Below are 20,873 nucleotides of genomic sequence, written 5' to 3' on the forward strand. Positions count from 1 at the left end.
TCTTGCATACTAATGGGCTCATTCAGTGGCATGGTTGGTGGACAGCATGGAGTGGTGTTCAGCTCGAAAGCCGTTTCTGATTCCATCCCTCTGAGCCGGCTGCCCGGTCCACCCCAAGTGCCTGCCCCGCCTCCCCTCTGCGCCCTGCGGCCTGCGTGCATGGTTTTCTGGTTTGCACTTACAAAGCCCCTCACCTTCCTGGGAGGGTTAACCCTGAATGTGAGACAGTACCATAGAGAGGGCGCTTCACCTTTGAAAAGAACTCTTTCATCTCTCAGCCTCTGAAAAAGCACATGCATACCAGCATCTTCTTCAGTTGGTTCTAATATAAAGGTTATCGATGAAAACCATAGGTGACTCTTTTCGGAAGGATTTAAAAAAAAAATACTCCCAGGCTTCATCACAAGCTTGACCCAGACTCTGTATTTTGGACACACAATCACAGTTTTCCTAGCAAATCCTTTCTCCACTGCAGCCTATACTTTACCTCCAAGGGCTTTGCTGTGGCTCTTCTGATCGCTCTGGGCTCATAAAGCCCTGGATGATACAGAAGCTTCAAGATGATACAGAGCAGTCATTGTCACAGACCAGGGATGCCTTTGAGAGATGACTCAGTTCGGCCCCAGGTCTGGAGCAGCGCATTTCAGTGCCCCCACGACTCTTTAGCTGGGGCGGCAGGACACTCAGAGTGCTTTTAAAGAGAAACACCACGCCAAGTACAGTGGGGCTGCTGAAGGCCAGTCCTCGCAGTCTTGGGCTGCAGGTGGTGTGCGTCCTGCATGCGGCCCAGAGCCATGCTGACCCTCGCCTGTCTGCACAGCCCCGCACGCTGCATGGCTCCCTCGTAGGTGCAGACCCTAGCCAGGACCAAGTCACCGTTCTTGTCTTATCTTCTCTTGCAGAGTCTCCCCCCTTTTTAGAATGTCAACCAAAGAGTGCCCTCCTCCCTCCAGCCTCCTCCTTAGCTAGCCTCCCCACCTCATCACCACGCATGTTTGTGACCTTTGGTAGTCATTACAGTGCCACATGGAACCCTGTATTTTGCACACGGTGGACAATGTTTAGCTTTATTTATGGTATTTGATGCTGTAAATGAAAATAAATATGGTTCTTTATAAAGCTCATTGTTTCCTCTCTTCTTTGCCATGGAAGCTGCTCAAACCTCAAACACAGGGGTTGGTTGAAGGGGTCAGCCTTCCCTAAACTGGCGGGCCTTCACTTGTGGTGACATGGGACTCTCTGGGGCTGTGCTGGGTACTCTGAGAGGAAATATTACCCAGGGGTAATATTTGGAAAATATCACCCATGCTCCGGGGCCAGGCTTTGAGGGCTCTTCCTTGAAAACTCATGGTGCTTTTCTGCTGTAGGTGCTGGGCATAGCTGGCTGAAGGTCAGAGTCACCTCAGCTGTCAGGAACAGGCTGTATTAACAGCTGCTTGCACCCATTTCCCACACACATCCAAGCAGTGGACCCGCAGGAGAGCTTTACTTGGGAACCTTACTGTAACTTAGATTCCCATGTGATAGAGGTTGGTCTTGAAAGTTTTGTGCTGGTCTAGCTGAGTGATGGGTGAAAGGTAAGGAGGAAGGACTGGACATTGGTTTCAGGATGGCAGTGAACATGGCAGGTGTGCTCATCCAGATGCAGAGCCATCTGTGATGCTAAGAGACCCGCCTTGCCCCCAAAGGCTCAGGTCACTCAGTGTCTTAGGCTGCAAGGCTCTGCCCACAGGGCCAGTCTGAGGACAGCACCATGGCAGGCTCTGGCCCAATTCCACTTGTCTTTAAGGGAAGGATTTGAAGTTTCACTCAACTAGTCTGGACAGTGTCAAAGAAATCTGGTCCTCAGCCTCCCTAGGGTGGGATACCTCGCGTTGCCATGCTGGATGTGGCTGGGCTTCTGATGCTGGCATGAAAACTCATCTGTGAGCTTCATGAGGGCCCTTGTATCTCTAAAGGGGCACTTCTGAGGCCCTGGGCCTCTGAGCCCAGTTGCTGGTGCCTGGAACTGCCTCCAGAGCTGCCTGTGGTCGTGACCAAGTGTCTGTACTCTTACCCAAGTGAGATACTTGTTCCCTTCCCTAAAAGGAAGGGTGGTAGGGACTGAAGTCAGGAGCTGGGTTAGACAAGTGACTCATTCCTTTATTCATTCATCTATTCAAGTGTTTGTTGAATACCTACCATGCCCTAGGCATATTCTAGGTCCTAGAGATGCAGCAGTGAACCACACAGAATTCCTGCCCCTCCCTGCATCTTGGACTACATGTATCTCAGTGTTGTACTAGACTTGATTTGTTTTGTTTAGTTGTGCATGCACTTATTTGTTTATTTGTTCATGCACACATTTGTTTGCTCAGCTAGTATGTACTGAGCATCTACTGTATGTTGGGAATATAGCAGGGAATGAAACAGACAAAAATCCTCATTCTCGTGGAGCTTATAGTTTGGTTTTGATTTTTGATCTGAAGTTGGGTTAAAACGACATTTTCCAAAGTGTGACAATGGAACACTAGTTTCAAGAGGTGCTTTGTGAAAAAAGGGTTCCATGGTCACAGAGTCTGAGAAACGTTTTATACTAATCATGGCAGTCCTCCCAAATCTTGGCGATCCACAAGATTCATTAGCATATTGAAGTCTGAGGAGTCCTCCAGTAAAGAAGCCTAATTAACTTTGTTCAAGTGGGCTTTCCCGTACCTCTTTGAAGTGAGTTTTTTGTTTGTTTGGGGGGAGTTTTTGTTTTGCATATTACATTCTACATAAGTGTTTGGTAGAATATTCTTTATCCAAAAACACTGGATGGCAGAATTAAAATAAAAAATGTAAATAATAGAATTAAGTATTAAATAGAATTAAGTACTGGTGAAATAATGGAGTGGTAACTTTCTAAACTTTAAAACCTCTGATGGAAAAAAATTACAGAGGAAAAACATGGCACAAATCTGACTTACAAACATTTTAAAAACTTAACATAAAAATAAAAATGAAAATATTCAACGGGCAGTCAGACTGGGGAAAAATCTGAATTCAATGTGATGACAAAGATGTTCATTGCTGTGGCATTTAGAAAGTTCCCGCAAAGCGATGGTCTCAGGTGCCTTGCACATGATATTTGTTGATTAAAGACCCAATAATAAATGGGCAAAGGCTATGCATGGACAGTTCACACTCAAGCAAATTTTAAAAGAAAACACTAAAACAACAAGCATTTCCAAAAATGTTCTAACTTGGCTTTCAAAGGAATGTAAATTAATTATGCTGCACCCACTGAATAAGTAAAGGAATAGTGAAGTAGATCGTAAGAAAAAATATGAACTTAAACACTAGTATTAAGTGTAAAGTTAAATGGGAACCATCTTTTCTGGAAAGCAATATGGCAACAAGTATTATGACCCATAAAAGGGATCCTGACCTCTTGGCCCAGTAATCACACCCCAGGAACTGATCCTACAGAAATAATCCAGCCAAAGAAAGAAAGTCCCTGCAACCTGAATATTGAGTAGAGTAAGGGGGTCAAGCAAAGCGAGTGGGGGTGAGCCATTCTCCTCTATTTCTGAGAACTCATTCACTTTCAGAGTTTTTTCTTTCATCCCTTAAATAAGTGAAAGAAGCGACTGCCACTTTCACTGCCCCAAGGCCACTGTTTCCACAGGGCCAAAGACTTTCTGTGCGGTCCCTCATTAGCTCGTCACCTCCTGGTGGCAGCCTTGAGTTGGCACTGGCACTAAAGTTCACTGATGCTAGAGGTGACCTAGAGCAGCATCTTCAACTGTTGAGGAGCCCAGGCCAGGAATCAGGTGCTGCTCTCAGGAGAGCCTTGGCACAGGGGAAGGCCCTGGCCTTGGCCGAAGACCGGCTTTGGCCCCAGGACTTCGTATTGACTCAGAGGCACCGGGCGAGCCCCTTCTGTGAACGGGGCTAACCATGCCTCTGGCAGAGGGTTTGGGGAAGGCAGAGTCAGTGAGCTGAGCGTGCCCAGCAAGAGCTCTTGCTGAGTTCTAGGGAGCACTTTCCTGGGTTCGTGCAGCAGCGAGTGCCCTGAGGGAGGCATTCTAGGTCAGCTGGGGCTCAGAGTCTGACGGGACATCTTCTGGCTGGGGACTAAATGGGTCTCAATTCACATGGAGTGGCAACATCTATTGTTCTCTAGTTTTCTGGTCCCCCAGCTCTCTTGAAGGTGACTGGTTATCTCCCTTTAGACACGCTGGCCCCAGCTTGAGCCCCTGCTCTCCTGCCACCTGCTGGCAGCACTTCAGTTTTGCTGTAGTGAGTGCCTGAGTCTCAGCCCGGGAGCCTCCTCCAGCTCTGGCTCGGGCTGCCTGCTCACCATCTCCACTTAGCTGTCTACTGAGAGTCTCCAACTTGGACGTCCACCCCCAACTCCTGATCTTCCCCTGAGACAGATACTGCCCTTGGCATTTGCTGTCTCTGGACACGGCAGTTCCATTCTTCTTGTTGCTCAGCTCAGAGCCTTGGCTGGAGTCATTCTTGGCTCTTCTTTTCTTGGCCCCATGTCCAGTCCATCTGTGAATTCTAAGTACAGCCAGAGTCTGTCCACGTCTCACCACCTCCATGCTACCGCCTGGCCCCAACCACTGTCATCTCTTCCTGTGTTATTCCGGTGACCTCCTCTAAGCTCTCCTTCTAGAGAGCTCTCCTTACTCCATTCAACCTGTTTTCAACACAACAGCTATAGAGGAATCTTGTTAGAACTTAAGTCTGATCTCTCCTCTGCTCCAAACTCCAGCAGCTCCCCAGCTCACTTAGCGTGAAAGCCAAAGGCATACAGTGGGGACACCTGGTAAGTGCAGCCGGGCAGGACAGCCATGCCCCGGTATGGCAGGCGGGCCTGAGGCCCAGGGCTACCTATCAATTTACTCATCACCTGAAGACCCCCTAGAAACTGGCATTCCCAGTAGTACACTCTCAGAAGCCCCGGGATGGCAACTGTGCTGTCTTTAGGCACCTGTGCTTTTATCTTTTAAAGGGACATGCACTGCAAAGGACCTTGGTACTGGATAGACACATGTCCCTCCTAGAGCAATTAGGTGGAGGGAACACCTGACACAAACCCCTTCCCAGGTCCCTCCTCCATCCTGCTGAGGGCTTGTCAGTGTCCCCTCACTCATCACAGTCTACCTTGAAAGAGGGCAAGGAGACTGCACTATGCTTAGTATCCTGGACATCTGCCTATTTGCTCTCAGATACACTCCCTGCCCTTCCCCTGCTCTGCTCTGTATTAGAGAGGTGTAACCCTTGCAAAAGACATTTCCCAAGCTCCCTTGCGAACTGGTTTCCTACTAAGTTTGACCGTTAGGACGCGCGAGTGGGAGAGTGGAGGGCGGAATCGAGGGAGAAGCCACGGTATTCCTCCTGTCCCTCTGCATCCTGGGCAGTGCTGTGTCTTTTTTGTGGTACCGCCTCCTACTGCATGGCCCTGGCCTCTGGACTCATAGCACCAGCTCCTTCCGGTGTCCCCCTAGCCAGTGGCTTCCTGCCATTACTCATCTCTGGGTTGCCTCACGTTCCCCATTTGGCTTTCCAGCTCATCCAATACCATCGTTATTAGTCTCCTATATTAACTTTACTCTGTTGAACTCCCTGGCTTGGGTTCTATTTTCCTGACTGATAAACTTAGTTCCATTGCTCTTGTTAAACTTTTTTCTTCCAAGAGAACTGTGGGCAAGACAGCAGAGGGAGCTTTTCCAAGCCCAGAGGCAAAAGTGGCTCTGGCAGTTAGGAGCTGTGTGACCTCGGACAAGTGAGATAACACCTCTGAGCTTCCGGTTTCCTAATCTGTAAAATGGGCTTAATAACTGTATATAGGAGAACATGTTGTTTTGTTGTCTCCCTGGGTTCTGGGGGAGAGTGGAAGGGTCTCCAGACTTGGGGAGAAAACAGGAACAAGTTCACCAGCAGAAATGGGGCAAGGGTCCTCACGCTGACACTGCAGCAGTGGCCTGGCCATGAAAGAGCCTTGGGACTTGGCTGCTGGGGGTGGTGTGCGAGGACAGACATTTCCCTGGACACTGCCTGGCTCTGCCTGTGGAGTCTCGTCTTTCACCAGGGAGCAGGCATCTGGCCGGAGCAACGGGAGGAGACTGAGATGCTCAGCTCTAAGCAGACCTCCTTCCCTCCAGGAGGCCAGGGCAGCTGCCCTGGGAGGCGCTGGATCATTCTCACCCCCGCCGCCATGCACCTCCTCCCCGGGCAGCCCCCAGCCCCACTGAATTCTCCCTACGAGCACAGATGACTTCAGGCAAAGTCTAGGACAAAGAGCAGCGGGGCCTGGGCGAGGCGGCACAGGTGAGCACGCCCAAGCCTCTTACCTGCGGCTGCCCACAGACACACTGCTCTGTGTCCAGGGGTGGCCGATGCGGCTCACTCTCGGGGCGGCCCTGGCTGAGTTACTGTCTGACACCACGTCCTCTCACTCACACAATGAAGACGATCATACTGTCCTTTCAGGATGGGGGGATGTTAGAGAAGATGAGTGCAAACTGCTAGAGACACGTGGGCCCTGGATGACGAGTTGGGGCTGCTTGTGTTATTGCCTTTAGATTACTTCCGTTACTAGTACTAGTACCACTAGAACTACCACTACGGGTCTGTGCATGTGGCCAGGGATCCTCAGGGGAAGGCAGTGTCTGGAGGTAGAAGTCTGAGTGGAGAAATTTCCTCCTGGGGGGCAGCAGTGGACCTGAGACCCAGCAGTAACCCGTGCCCTGGGCCTTGCGGGGGCAGAAGGAGGGGAGGAACATGTCCTCCTTGGGGGCTTTTTGCCTGGGCGAGGTGGTGACCGGAGGAAGCACCAGCTTCTTTTCCACAAAGTCTACACCTCCAGGTGCCCCTCGCCCCTCCACTGATATCCAGGCTCCACTGTCAGAGGCGCTGGCCCTGACCCTGCTGCACTGAGGGATCATCATGCAGCCACATCCCCACCCCTCCAGAAGCCCAGGGAGCCAGCTGAGCCCTTACCCTGGTCCGTCCCTCAGCCCTGCTGGCAAAGTCAAAACTCTCTAGGAGAGAGGGGGAAGGAGGAAAGCAGACCTGGGGTGTTCCTTGCGGGTTTGGGCTGGTCCCTGAGGTACAGGGGCCGTGGGTCTGTGACCAGCTGCAGGTAAGGGCTCCAGGCGTGCTCACCTGTGCCGCCTCCCCCAGGCCCGGCTGCTCTTTGTCCTAGACTTTGCCTGAAGTTATCTGTGCTCTTAAGGAGAATACGGTGGAGCTGCACAGCTCACCTCCACTGCCTGCAGCTGCCCGTCCGGCCAGGCTGCTCTCCGCTCCCTCTCCCCTCTTCTCCACTGCGCGTGCTCAGCTGATAGGTCTTTTCCGGTTATCACAACTGCCTCCTCAAGTTCGCCCTCTCTCCTCCTTGTGGGCCCTCCCGTCTGCCTTCCACTCTGCAACCAGAGCCATCTTTCTGAGAGGCAATTCTGGTAATGCCAACCCCCAGCTTCCAGCCCTTCACTGGTCGCTCCCAGAGCAAAACCTACCCTCCATTTCGCCATTCAAGGCCCTTCCTGGTTTGATGTCAAAGCAATCATTTCCCACTGGTTTGGCCAGTTTCCCACTGGTTTTCCACTTTCTGTACCCTTTTGCCCTCCAGTCGCATGGACTTATTTTCCATTCCCATGCAGTTGGCAGTGCTTTCCCACTTTGCTCTTGTGCCCAGGGGTCTGCCACCTCTCCCTTCCCTGTTCAAATCCTACTCATCCTCAAGCCCCATTAAAACGGTGCCTTCTACCCAAAGTCTTTATTGCATGGAAGTCAGATCTCCCTCCCCTCCCACCTCGTCTTGGCCTCACTCTTTGTGATCTACCTTCTAATGCAGATATTTATGAACAGACCTTCTTTCCCCTGTGGGGCAGAAAGAGACCCTTGAAGGCAGAAGGAGACCCATGGCTGGTTTAGCTCCAAATCTCCAGCACAAGCCTGGATCAGAGGAGGGCACAGTAGCTTCTGTTGACCCTATAAGTATCTGTGCACAGAGCTCACAGGCACATACACCTAATCTCAGATATAAACCAGGTATAGAGCCGGGTCTCTGCTACAGTAATTCTGTGTAGCAAGCCTCCCAAATCTTAGTAGCTTGTAACATCATCTTTCTTGCTCATGGTGTCTATGGGTTGGCTGAGTGGCTCTGCTTCGGGCTGCAGGTGTAAGGGTGACCTGGGCTCTCATGGGATCGGCTAGACCGTAGGTTGGCTCCAGATCTGTTCCATGTGCCCACAGTCGGGGACCTAGGCCGCTGAAGGGGCAGCAACCATCTGGGACGAGCTCTTCTCATGGCCAACGAGCAGGAGTGTGAGCGGACTAGCCAAACAGCAAGGCCACTGAAAGCCGCTGCTCATGTCACACCCACTGATTTCCACTGGTCAAAGCAAGTCTCACGGCCAAGCCTCCTGTCAACTGAGCAGGGAAGCTCACCCCATCTACTCCAGTGGGAAGGAATGCAAGGTCCTAGGACAAACCACAACTCTGTTATGGGGAGGAAGTGAAGAACTGGGGACGTATTCCAGTCCAGACTCCCAGAAGAATGGCCAGATGCATTGCTGTCCGTTTGTGGCTTTGTTGTGCTCACAGACACACAGACTGGTCCCCGTCCTTTGATGAAATGTCCGACCGAGTGCTGGTGTCTTAACCTCTCTGTTCACCTGTTTTCTCCGCGGCAAAATGGGGATAATACTACTTTTCTTAGAAGCTCGTGTGAAATTCAATAGACTTATTACATGTTAAACACTTAAACAATCCTTGATAAAAGTACTCAATAAAAGTAAGCTGCTGCTATTATTATAACTACACAGTCAAGCATCCAATTATAATACCTGCTCCCCAGATGCTCCTCCTCCGTCCACAGCCACACCAATGCAAAAGGGTGCATACATGTCCTCACAGCAAGCAGGCACTGTACCAGGGCTTGCAAACTGGCAAACCACTGGCTGCATCTGGTTGTAGACGTGTTTCGTTGGACCTGTACAGTATTTTAAAGTGTGAGGCATTGCACATAAAAATCAAAATTTCTTGAGATGATAAATAAAGAGTAGATAACATCTCCCAGAAAGAGTGTGTGAGGTGAAAAAAGTGAGAGGGCCCAGGTAGAAGCATGAAGAACCCAGGACTTAAGGGTTGGCTAGAAGTTGGGATGGCTGAGATGGAACGGCCAGCTAGGCAGGGAGAGTAAGTGTCCCTGGGAGCAGGGAGGGCTCAGAGGGCAAGAGCTGCAGGAGGACCCCAAAGCCTTGTGAATTGGATTTAGCAACAACAAGGAGGGCACTAGGGACTTTGTGGGGGGCAGTTCAGGTAGTGGAGGCATAGGCAGGATTATAGGGGATTGAGGAGTGAGTGATGGGAGGTGAGGAAGTGGAGAAATTGAGTGCAGCAAACTCTTCCCAGAAGATTGGCTGGGAAGGAGGAAGAAGAGTTGGCTGGGGAGTGGGGGGAGGTGGGAACTGGGATTAAAAATGGTCTTCTTAAAACCGGAGAGGTTTCAGCATATGTTAATACTGATGGAAAAGGTCCAGTAGACAAAGAATTAATGACACAGGGAAGAGGAGATAATGGTCCTTAGTGGGGGGGGGGGGCAGTGTAGGAGGAACCAAGTTCAAGTGCAATGTCAGCCTTAGAGAGGAGAAAGGACTCCTACCCCACTGTGACCAGAGAGGGGGTCGCGGAGCCAGTTAGTGGCCAAGAGGGATCTGGGACTTGGGCTGCCTGTCTTGCTGATTTATTCATTCATTGATTCATTGATTCATTTAACAGGTATTTATTATTGAGCATCTACTCTTCACCAGGCATCATTCTAGCAAGAAATGAAAGAGGCGAAAATCACTGCTTTTATTCTAGGCATGGGAGAGAAATAACAAACAAAATAAATGGGAAAAGTGTATAGTTTATTAGAAGGTGCGATGTGCTATGAATAAAAATAAAGAGGAAAGGAAAGCGCTGAGGGTGTGGGTTGCAGTTTGAGGAGGATGGTCAGGGTCACCTCCTTGAGAAGGCAACAGTTGGCCAAAGGTTTGAAGGAGGTGGGTGAGCGAGCCCTGCTCTCTGGGGGCAGCGTCTCCAAGGAAGAGGCAAGAGCCTCTGAGCCGGGGCTGAGATGGGGTGCGTGCTGAGTGCGGAGGGACAGCACAGGGGTCACGTGGTCGGAGCAGAGAGCCGGGGGCAGCACTGGGAGATGAGGTCACAGGGGCCCTGGAGGATTGTGACAGGGGGTGGCGTGATCTGACTTTCATGTTAACAGACACTCGGCAGCTGTGTTGAGAATAGACTGAGGGGTGGGGCATGGCCAGAGGGAAAGCAGGGAGACCAGTAGAGGCCGTGTCTGTAACCCAGACAAGAGATGATGGTGGCTGGGGCCAGGGTGACAGCAGAGGAGGTGGTGACAGGTGCCTGGATTCCTGACGTATTTTCAAGGTAGAGCCAACTGGATTTGCTGATAGCTTGAGTGAAGAGTGAAAGAACAAAAGGAGTCAAGGATAACACTGAAGTGTTGCCTGGAGCAACCTGAAGGCCCAAGTTGCCATTTACCAAGATGGGAAGGCCATGCGGGAGGCAGGCTTGGGGAGAGGCAGAGATGGAGAATTCCATGGGCATGAGTGTGATGTGTCTACGGGACATCCACCTGGAGATGCCAAGTAAGCAGTGGCGTATACGCATCTAGATTCAGGGGAATGTCCAGGCTGGAGAGAGACATGTGTGAGTCATTGTTGTCTAGGGTCATTTAAGGCTGAAACCAGATGAGATCATCAAGGACGTGAGTGTAGATGAGAAGAGAAGAAGTTCAAAGACAGTCCTGGGACCTTCCAGTGCTGAGAGGTCACGGCGTGGGGCGGGGGCAACCAGTGAAAGAAACAAAGAGAGAAGGAGGTAGCCAGTGGGGAGGAGGGAGCCAGGCTGTGCTGTCCTGGAAGCTGAGAGAAGAGCTGTTTCTAGAAGGAAGGAGTGATCAGCGGGGTCAGAGGCTGCTGGTGTGTCAAGTAAGATGAGAAATGAGAAGTTACCACTGGGTTTAGCGACACATTGGACATTGTGATTCTGATAACAGCAATGCAGAGGCTGGTGGACCTGGGGTGGGACCTATGGACGTTTCAGACCCTCCTCTACTCTTAAGTCGGACAGTGTGTACGTTTGTGCCCTGCACACAAGTCATGTGCTCTAAATGCTGGGGTGTCTGGTGGGCTAAGTGATGGGGATCCAGTGATGGCACGGTGGATGAGGTCCATCTTAGAGTGTCCACCCAAGCCTCTGGAGGAAGGGCAGGCGCCCTATGGGGCGGTCCATTCCCACCATCTCTCTAGACCCTCTTCTCCTCTCAACAGATGAGCCAACCTCCCCCAAGAAGCCCAAGAGTGTCCCGGAGCTCGAACATGGGGATGTGGCTGGTGGAGCCGCCTCCCGCCTGCCCTCTGAGTGGACCTCAGTGAGGATCAGCCCCGGGGAGGAAGTGGTTGGGCAGGACGTGCTGGCTGTGCGTGTCCTGGTCACCAGTGACAACAGCAGGTACGTTCCTGCTGCTGCAGGATGGGGGCAGGATGGGTTGGGCAAGGGGACAGCATTCGGGAGCTGGTCTTATCCCCACTCACTTGCAGTATGACCTCTCTGTGCCTCCATTTCCCCATCTGTAAGATGGGATAATCCATAGGGAGTTGTCAGGATCGAAGAATTAACATGTCAAGGGTGTAGAAAGACCCAAAGAAGCTTAAGTAACAAAGGCGAATATGTTGGATTTACAACCATCCACGGAGAGGCCCATATGTGGAACTCTTGGCTGCTGGGGGCCTCAGCCTACATCCATAGATTCATGTCCGCATATCAAGATTGCAAGGTTGGGCTCCAACGGGTACTACTCACATTGCATTGGGGCTAATCGATGAACTGGACCGGGCTGCTGTTGTGACTGGCAGGCTTGGGCAGGCCGATGGACAGATGGTCCACCAAAGCCCGCAGATGGACAAGGGGCAGTGCCCTCACACAAAGAAGCATGCTGGACAGAGAGAGAGAGAGAAAGAGAGAGAGAGAAAATATATATATATATTCATGAAAATGTCACTAGCCAATAGGTTTTGTGCTTCCCCACCCCAGGACTGTGCTGTGCTGTCCCCACTACCTAGGACACCCTGCTTCCACTCCCACACCACCTGAATTCCTGATGGTTATTTATCCCCCCACCCATTCTTTTCTGTAGTCTTTTCCATTCCCTCATCTATTCCCAAGGGAAGCAAGCAGTATTTAAATGCCTGATGTTTTAGGCCCAGGTCCTAATGATGAGCTCATTTTACCCCAGAGAGCTTAGGAGTCCTGCTCGGGGACGGTGAAGATGAGAGGACCAGCCTTCACATGAATACTTCATTGTACATCTCTGGGCCTCTTTCACCTGCTCTGATCTGAACTTGCCTGCATTCACGTGCTAGGGCTGCCATGAAGAACCACAGACGGGTGGCTTAAACAACAGAGATTTATTTTCTCACAGTTCTGGAAGTTCAAGATCAAGGTGTCAGCAGGGTTGGTTCCTTCTGAGGACCATGAGGGAAGATTCTGTTCCAGGCCCCTCTCCTCAGCTTGTAGATGGCGGTCTTCCCGTTTATGTGGCATTTTCCTTCTACGTATGCCTGTGTCTAAATTTCCTTGTAAGGAAAATTGTAAGGACACCAGTCAGAATGGATTAGCGCCCACCCTCATGACCTTATTTTAATCTAATTACCTCTTTAAAGACCCTGTTTCTCAAAGCAGTCACATTCTGAGGTACTAGGCATTAGGACTTCATGTGAATTGGGGGGGCGCACAGGTCAGCCCATAGCAAAGCCAGAGGCTGGGTGCCAGGCATAGAGGTAACTAACCCACGGCCCTTGCCCTAGAACCCCTTTGCCTGCTGGAGGGCAGCGACGGGCAGGGCACGGTGCGGCCGGGATGGCAGGCCTCCTCGCTCACCTGCTCTTTCCTTCCTCCTTCCAGCTCGGACGAAGAGGCGGACTGTGGTGGCAGTGAGGCCTCCAGGGCAGAGCCCTGGGACGAAAGACCCCGGCGACTGAAGTCCCGACCCTCACCCCTCCTGAAGCCCCTTGCCCAGCACAGCTCCCTGAGGGAGGCCCTGCCCAGAGCAATCTCTCCACGTGGCCCCGAGGAGCCTGAAGCTGTGCATGGTGAGCAGAGGGCCTGCCTGGGCGAGACAGACAGACAGGCTTGCGTGATCCTGGGACACGGGGATGGAAGGGGGGAGGGGGGACAGGGACCCCCATGGACGGTTTTTCCTCATGGAGGGCCACGTGACAGTAGGCCTGGCCCTCAGACTCAGAGGCAGTGGAACTGGGAACTTCGGGGGCCGGGGTACAAGTGGGGGTGAGGGGACTGGACCCAGGCCCAGCCTCCCTCTCCATGGGCAGCCTTGGAATCTCAAGTGGGAAGGAGGCAGAGGGGGCTGGCTGGCTATGTGTCACAGGCAGAGATAAGGGGGCCCCAGGACCCTGTTTCCTGGAGCAGCGTCCTCTGTGAATATCCCCTGAGGGCCCCTCTGGCATTCCATTGCCCGTGAGGGAAAAGGAGGTGGGCTCAGCTGCTGTTGGACCACACACGTCTCTGAGTAGCACAGTTCCTCTCGGGCCACCAGGGGGCAGCACAGGGCCACTACCAGTGCTTGAGGCTTGTGGAATGCGTTATAACAAATGCCCTATCACTGAGTACCTGTATTGGCCAGGGCTTTCCCTGTACGTGGCTCCATTTCATCCTCAGGATGACCATGTGAGGTAAGTAGCATGAAGCGCATTTTACAGGTGTTCAAATGGACTGAGTGTTTTCCCAAGGACTCACACAGCTTAGTAAGTGGTGTGGCCCAGTGCTGGGTGCTCCACACCCAAAGAAGTCGTTGTCTTTAGCATTCCAGCTTGTTTTAATAAAGGGCCTTGAGCTGAATGTTTTGATTTAGTCAAGGGCAACTAGTGACCTGTGGGTGGGAAGAAACAGGCTAATAGCAACTTGCCATCGTCAGGACCAATGGCCTTAGCTGCCTGGGGAAAGCCACAGCTCTACTTGTCCTGCGCTTCCCTCTGGTGGCCGAGAGCAGAACTTCCACATGAACCTAGAAATGTTCTTACGGGTGATGGTTTCAAAGGAAGACCAGGGCTGGGGCCAGAATCCTGTAAACTCTGGATTTACCCTCTCATGTGAGCTGTTTTTAAAAAGGACAAATTGTCATTAAAACACATTTGCTAAGTACCATTTGTGGTGCTGTCTAGAGAGGCTTAGCACAGGCAGTGGACAGAGTCTTGGGTGCTGCTGGCCTCTCCATCACCCTGGGCTCCAGCCTCCTCGTTTATAGATACGAAGGCTGCCCATCTTTCATCCCTTCCCTCCAGTTCTCCTTTCTCCTCAGTTGTCAGAGGATTTTAGGCAACTTACAAGAAAGACATAAAACAAAATTGTGTGTCTATATATATAAAAGATAATGCCTCAAGATAAAGCCTAAAGATATATACATGAAAGGGAAAACCAGTTTAGGAGGTATAGACCTCAGAGAGGCAGACCATGATCCTAAACAGTTGCTCTAGTGGAATCATAAATTTGATTCTGAGTTTTCTGGCAGCCAGAGTTCAAATGGAAACAGACAATTACTTCTGACTGTTCACAAGGAAAAAAATACATTGGTTTGCAGCAGGTCTCAGAGCCGGTACCACTTTTCCTAATGCTTCACCCTATGGAAATTTTCCAGCTCATGTCAAATAGATGATATTGAGAGATGTGTTTGATCGTGTCTTGAACAATGGGGTCTGCAGAAAATGCAGCCATAGTTTTCCCAAGGCTGTTTCGTGCAGCATCCTTTGCTGGCAGGTGAGAGCATGACAGCAAAACATGACTCAGCTAGAGCACTTCTCCCAGGAGGATGGGGTTAGGGGGAGAGATCAAGGCAGTGTGGCCAAAGCGTTTTGTTTGACAGTCCAGTTTAATTCCAGAATAAGAAACATAGTAGACAGAGAAGTGAATAGACCTCACGACTTTCAAGCAATCTTCTGTTGGTTTTGTCTTTATCCATCACGATTTCCATCACTGCCAAGCAGACCACACTGTAAGGTTACAATCGCTGGCATAGTCTAAGCTCTGTGTTTCGTGTTGCTGGTTGTGGTGAGTCCCATCACTTTACCAGATAATGTAGGGTTGACATCATGTTGTGGGTGTCATGGAGCTTTGTTAATCACTATTTTCACCTGGATAAATGTCTCGGAGGTTAGCCGAGGGCATGCCGAAAAAGACCAGGATGTTGCTTTAAAAAGATTCCTGGTTTGTACACCATGCTCATAACAGCATTTTTCACAATTGCCGAAAGGAAAAATGACCCAAATGTCCATCAACAGGTGAATGGATAAACAAATTGTGCTATATCCACACAATGGAATGTTATTCAGCATTAAAAAGGAATGAAGTTGTGACACATGCTACAACATGGATGAAACTTGAAGTTATTATGCTAAGTGAACTTAAGCCAGGACAAGTATTGTATGATCCCACTTCTATGAGGCACCCAGAATAGTCAAAGTCACAGAAGCAGAAAGTATAGAAAAGTGGTAACTAGGGGCTGGGGGAAGAGGGTGGATGGGGATTATTGTTTAATGGGGACAGAGTTTCAGTGGGATGAAGAAAAAGTTCCGGAGATGGATGGAATTAATGTTTGCACAACAACGTGAATGTACTTAATGCCATTCAACTCTATACTTAAAGGTGGTTAAAATGGTGATTTTTATATTATATATGTTTTACCACCTTTGAAAAGACTCTGGGACTGCCGCAGCTCATCAAGGAACCTATCCCCTCCTCAAAGTTCTTTAGCATAGAGCATGCCCACCATGATGGTTTAAAACAGAAACTGAGCCCTGTGTAATAGAGGCCATAGAAAATGCTCAGTAATGCTCCCCTAAAACACCTAGTTTAGTGGTTCCTAAAAATCCTGCTTAAGAGGCAGATTCCTAGTTTCCCTCCTTCAGAGATTCAGATGCCTTGGGTCTAGAGTGGGGACCAGTATCTGCGTTTATGGAAGCATCCCAGATGCCTCCAGGCAGGAGGGCCACGTCCTGCGCTTTGGGAATCGCAGAAGAGCAGCTTCCTAGAGGCCTGCTTGGATGCATTAGTCATAAAATGCACGCCTAAACAACTGAACGAATTGGTCTCGTGCACTGGGTTCTTGGACATAAACCAGTTACAGTTAGGAGAGAAATCTGCCCTCAGATTATTCTGATTTAGAAAAATCGGTATTTATCCTTTTTTTTTTCTGGCAATAATTTGATAACAGGATGGTCCAATGGCCTACGGAGGACATTTATTGTTAGTGTGTGACAATAAAATGATGTCATCAGCACCCTATGTCACAATACTTACCCTCTTACTCCTTTTGCAGAGGGTCATACACTAAGATCTCCAAAAGTAGTCCCTTAAAATAAATATAAACACATTAAATAAATATACTATAAACTAAAAAGAAGGGAACAGCCCTGCTTTACTCTGCTCAAAATTACTGGATCAAATCATGACTACCCACTCTATTCCTATTGTGGTAAAAATGTGTGCTTGGATGCCCTATAAACACCAGTGATGGAAAACCTCTCGTGAATTTTAACCATTTCTAATAGGTCCCATTCCACAAAGTTAAGAGCCAAGGAGAAGCAATAAGAGCTTTTGGCACTCTTCTGTGTTTCTTGAGTAATTTCTCCATTAGGTGATGAAGAGGTTAACTCTGGTCTGCAGGAATCAGCTGTGCTTGTTCCTTATGTAAAACATCCATGACCTGCACTTGTCAGGGAGAAGTGGCTCTGCATTGTACATAGACTGTTCATTCTGCAGTGGGGAGACAGGGAGATGGCACCCTCACCTATCCACATAGGCTTCTCCCCCTCAAACCCATGAGCTTGATTATGACAGCAGACCTGTGGGATGGGGAACCACCAGACCAGACACAGCAGGAGCAAAGCTCTCCAAATTGACAAGGGAGGGAGGGGAGCCAAGGAGCTATGGAGATGAAAGATCTCCTGCTGAGGAAAGGAAGCCCCCAGGTCGGGTAGAGGCCTGTGCTCCACAGCCTGGCTGGTGAGAGCTGACAGCAGCTATGGGCCCTGGCGGGGAGTGGAATCTAGGACTTCTGCAGACAGAGGGCGGGCTGGGCCAGCTGTGTTCAAAGCTTCCCCACCCTCTCTCCACGCCCACATCAGTCCTGCGGGCTTCCTTTCCTTCCACACCTCCTGGTCCCATGTGTGGGAGCCATTCAGGTGTGCCTTGCCCCGTCTTTCTCTCTGGCCGTGATGGAACCACCACAGAGACCTGGAGCCTGAGGCCAAGTCTGAGGGCCCAGTGTGGGAACAGGGTACATTTACATCCCACTGCCCACTCGTAGGCCCCAAATGGCTGAGACCCATTTCTTCTGCCTGTGATGTTCATTTTGCTCAGCTGATTCTCAAGGGCCAGCTGGGCAAAGGGTCTTCATAACGCAGCCCACGGCATCCTGCAAATGTGTTTCCATCAGAAGCAGGCCAAGAGGAGGGGTTGTGGCCATGGAGTGTCCAGGGGATCAGTTAAAACTGGTTCCCAAAGGGTTTTGGGGGCTCTGGGGGTAAGGTAGAGAGAAGGTGGAGCTTTCTGCAGCTTCCAGGCTTCAGTGAGAGCAGCTCTGGTTCATCTATGACACATTTGGGGCGTTGATGTGAGACTTCAGCTCCAAAGACCTGCTCTGCTTAAAATGAACGTGCCGTATATGCTTGTGTATATATGGACATATGTATATACATGTATGCATATAAACATGTATGCACACATGCTTATTAACAATGGGTGAGTTAGAATGATGGCTCATAATTTGAGATATTTTCTGAAAGAGGGCAGTACCTGGCCCATAGCAGGGTCTCAAAACAATTTGATGAGTGAATGAATGAGAAATTGGACGTGTGTGTTATAGGGACAGGGAGTTTCCGTCTGAGGACAGGAAGGGGCTCAGTCAATTATGACCATTAGTCTACTAACTTTTGGTAACTGGGCCATAAGAAAAAACTCCCTGTTTATCCTACCCGTTTAACAGACTCTTCCTCCCTCCCCATCTCCTCTCCCTCTTTCTTTTTCCCACCACAGTTCTGCAGAGGGCCAACAGCTTCCAGTTTCCAACTCCCAGCAAATGCCAGAGCGGGAGAAGAAAATTCCGGTCGAGTGAGTCATGAGCTCCCTGGGGGGTGGGAGGGGGCAGGAGCTGTCTGGTTAATTCCCAGGGGCAGCTGTTCTCACTCCTCACATGTCCTCTCTGAACTGGCCTCCTGGATGTGAGGGGCAAGGAAAGAAATGTACTGTTTGACTATTTCCGCTGCTCTCTAGAGGAAGCACTTTCCAAGGGATTTGCTACGTTTTCTTCCGCCTCCCCAGCTCCCCACTCTGGAGTCACAGGGCCTTAGAACTCTACAATTGCACTTGAAAGGGACCTGAGCAGCCATCCGCTCCAATCTTCTTGGAACACAGATGAGGAAACTGAGGCCTGAGGGCTCTATACGTTTTGATTCAGTACACTGGAGTTGGGCTGGGGGCATCAGCTTGACTTCGTGCAGTAGTGGGCAAAGCAGTGAAGGAATCCAAAGACACACACACACGCACACACGTACACACGCACATACACAAACGCACAAATACACACTGCCCTGCTCCTTTTTCTTAGCAGGTTGTGGTCCCGCATCCCAGGGAAGAGCAGGTGGGTGAGGACCAGGGCCCGCGGCGGGTGCCAAGGCAGTGGGATCCCACTAGGGGGCGCAGTGACCGCGTGCCCGGTTGCGCAGCGTCCCAGGGCCAGCGTGTTCCTGGCGCTGCCCCAGTTACAGAGCAGAGATTCCCTCTCCAATCCTGAGAGGGGGCAGGGGCTCTGCATCTGATCCCAAGTCCATCGCTGCCTTCCACCTCCTCCTGCCCCCATGCTCCCTCTCCGGACCTTGCTGTAGGAGAGGTGGACCCAGGAAAACCTGGGGTTAGATGAAGGCTTCTTAAAAGAAACACTGGAGATGGAATAGCGTGCTAATTTAGTTGACTCCCGCCTTCTGAGTCAACGCTGACTTGTGGCCAGTGAGTCATTCTCTGCAACCCATAGACCTGCGGCCCCTTTGACTCGGGCCAGGCTGGGACGATGGGCACTTCTGGAACAGGACCAGGGCACACCTGAGTCGGCCACTGCACCTGCGGACAACCTAAAATGACTCTTGAACCATTTGGGGGTCCCAGGCAGCGAAGGCGAGGGGAAGGAGGGAATCACCGTTTACCGAAGGCCTGGGCCAGGCCTTTCCCACGCGTCTCATTTACTCCCCACCTCGGGCCCTCCCCAGTCACGGGAATTGTGCTTCTATGGATGGGTCCATCTGGGTGCAGATTCCATCCAGCGCTTCCAGCCGACTTTACTGAGTGCCACCAGTGCGAGGGGCCCGGCCTCGCCCTCAAGAAGTTCCTGATCTGGGGTGAGAGCAGGGAGTCTGGCGGGGGACCCTCACAGCAGGGTGTGGGTGCTGGAGGAGGCACAGGAGAGAGGCGACTGCTAACCAGCGGCGTGGTTTCTCAGCTGTGTCTTTAGTTATCCCAGGAGTATCAGGCGTGGGTTCTCAAGTGCATGTAAAAGCTGGTTTGAGGGCAGGCCTTGAGTTTGAATCATTTCTATGGGCTTAGTGCCTAGCATGGGCCTGGTGCAGAAGAGGCACCCAGTCCTTGCTTGCTTGCTTTCAGAATGAATGAATAAGTGGATGAATGAGTGAATGAACGAACGAACGAATGAACGGACTAAAGAACCAGGGACCAAGCCGGCTGAACCGAGTTGAACTCAGTGCAGGAACAAATAGAGAACATGGGTTAGGCCTGAGCAGGCTGCAGCCCCTAGAGGGCGTTCCAAGACTTTGGGAGGATTTGAGTATTGCTTAAGCTCCAAATTCTGGGGAGCTGCACCCTGGAATCCCAGTCTTTGTGAAAATCCTCAGAGCCATCTTTTTGGTCATCTTCATTTTGCCCAAAAGGAAACCCACTGGGCAAGGCTGGTCCTGTGGGAGGGAGCAGCGCTTGGGGCACACCATCTCCTCTATTCCTTCACTGCCCTGTTAAGGCTGGCTCTGGCCCCAGCCCCAAGCAAGAGGATGGAGGGGGCTTCGTGCCTGCCCTTAGCGCCCTCACCCAGCTGACCATACTCACCAGAACGACCTCTAGGATCAAGGGAAAGGCCTCCATTGCCAGAGGGCCCAGAGAAGAGGCAGCTGACCCAGGAGGGATATGGGAGGAGCTGAGATCCAGACCCTGATCTGTTCATCAACCTCCTTTGCACAATGGGACTGGAAGGGCCGGTGGCACCCAGGACTGAGGCTCCTGCAGAGGGCAGGGCAGACCTGGCTGGACCATGCTGAGGTTTCAAGCAAAACAAGAAAGGGCGAGAAGGACCTGAGTTGGTCAATGAGAACCAAGCCTCTGGGCCGTGAGTTAGAGAAATCCTGGCCAGGATGGATGTGCAGCCCTTCCTACCCCCCGGAACAGGTCAGCGGTTCAGCAGTGCCTTAATTGGACACCACTCATGTGCATGGGAGGAAGGGAAGGGGATGGAATTAATATTTAGCTAGCATGTGGCGTTTACTTTGTGCTTTGCACTGGGCACCTCTTTTTATCCCATTTTATTTCTTTAGCTTCCCCATGAAACAGCACTAGGGTTCCCATTTTTCAGATGAGGACACTGAGGGGTTACGTAACTCACTGTGTCGAGCGGCTGGTGTGGGTGTGAAAGGGGTGGGGTCCCAGGCTCCCCTTTACCATCCTCTGAGGGAAACCGAAGGCCTCAGGTGGGTGAGATTTCCCATCACCTGTCAGCTGGGCTCTGGCCTCCCCTTCCGTTCCTAGGCACTGCC

The 20,873-nt window shown here is 51.0% G+C and overlaps 1 protein-coding gene across 6 annotated transcripts in view; it reads left to right on the plus strand.

The window, feature by feature from the left end:
* The window catches only part of LOC118899967 (F-actin-monooxygenase MICAL2), a 223,234-nt gene that overhangs the window by 142,451 nt on the left and 59,910 nt on the right, over positions 1-20,873 (plus strand). For 3 of the 6 annotated variants that reach the window (XM_036862051.1, XM_036862052.1, XM_036862053.1), the window contains 3 exons: positions 11,322-11,502; positions 12,955-13,142; positions 18,100-18,174. In XM_036862051.1, coding sequence (XP_036717946.1) covers positions 11,322-11,502; positions 12,955-13,142; positions 18,100-18,174 — 444 coding nt within the window. Of the gene's footprint in view, positions 1-902; positions 1,120-11,321; positions 11,503-12,954; positions 13,143-18,099; positions 18,175-20,873 lie in introns of those variants that run through there. The other 3 variants (XM_036862054.1, XM_036862057.1, XM_036862058.1) reach the window with 1 other exon arrangement.

The sequence above is a fragment of the Balaenoptera musculus genome, chromosome 8, assembly GCF_009873245.2.
Source record: "Balaenoptera musculus isolate JJ_BM4_2016_0621 chromosome 8, mBalMus1.pri.v3, whole genome shotgun sequence".
Taxonomy (NCBI): domain Eukaryota; kingdom Metazoa; phylum Chordata; class Mammalia; order Artiodactyla; family Balaenopteridae; genus Balaenoptera; species Balaenoptera musculus.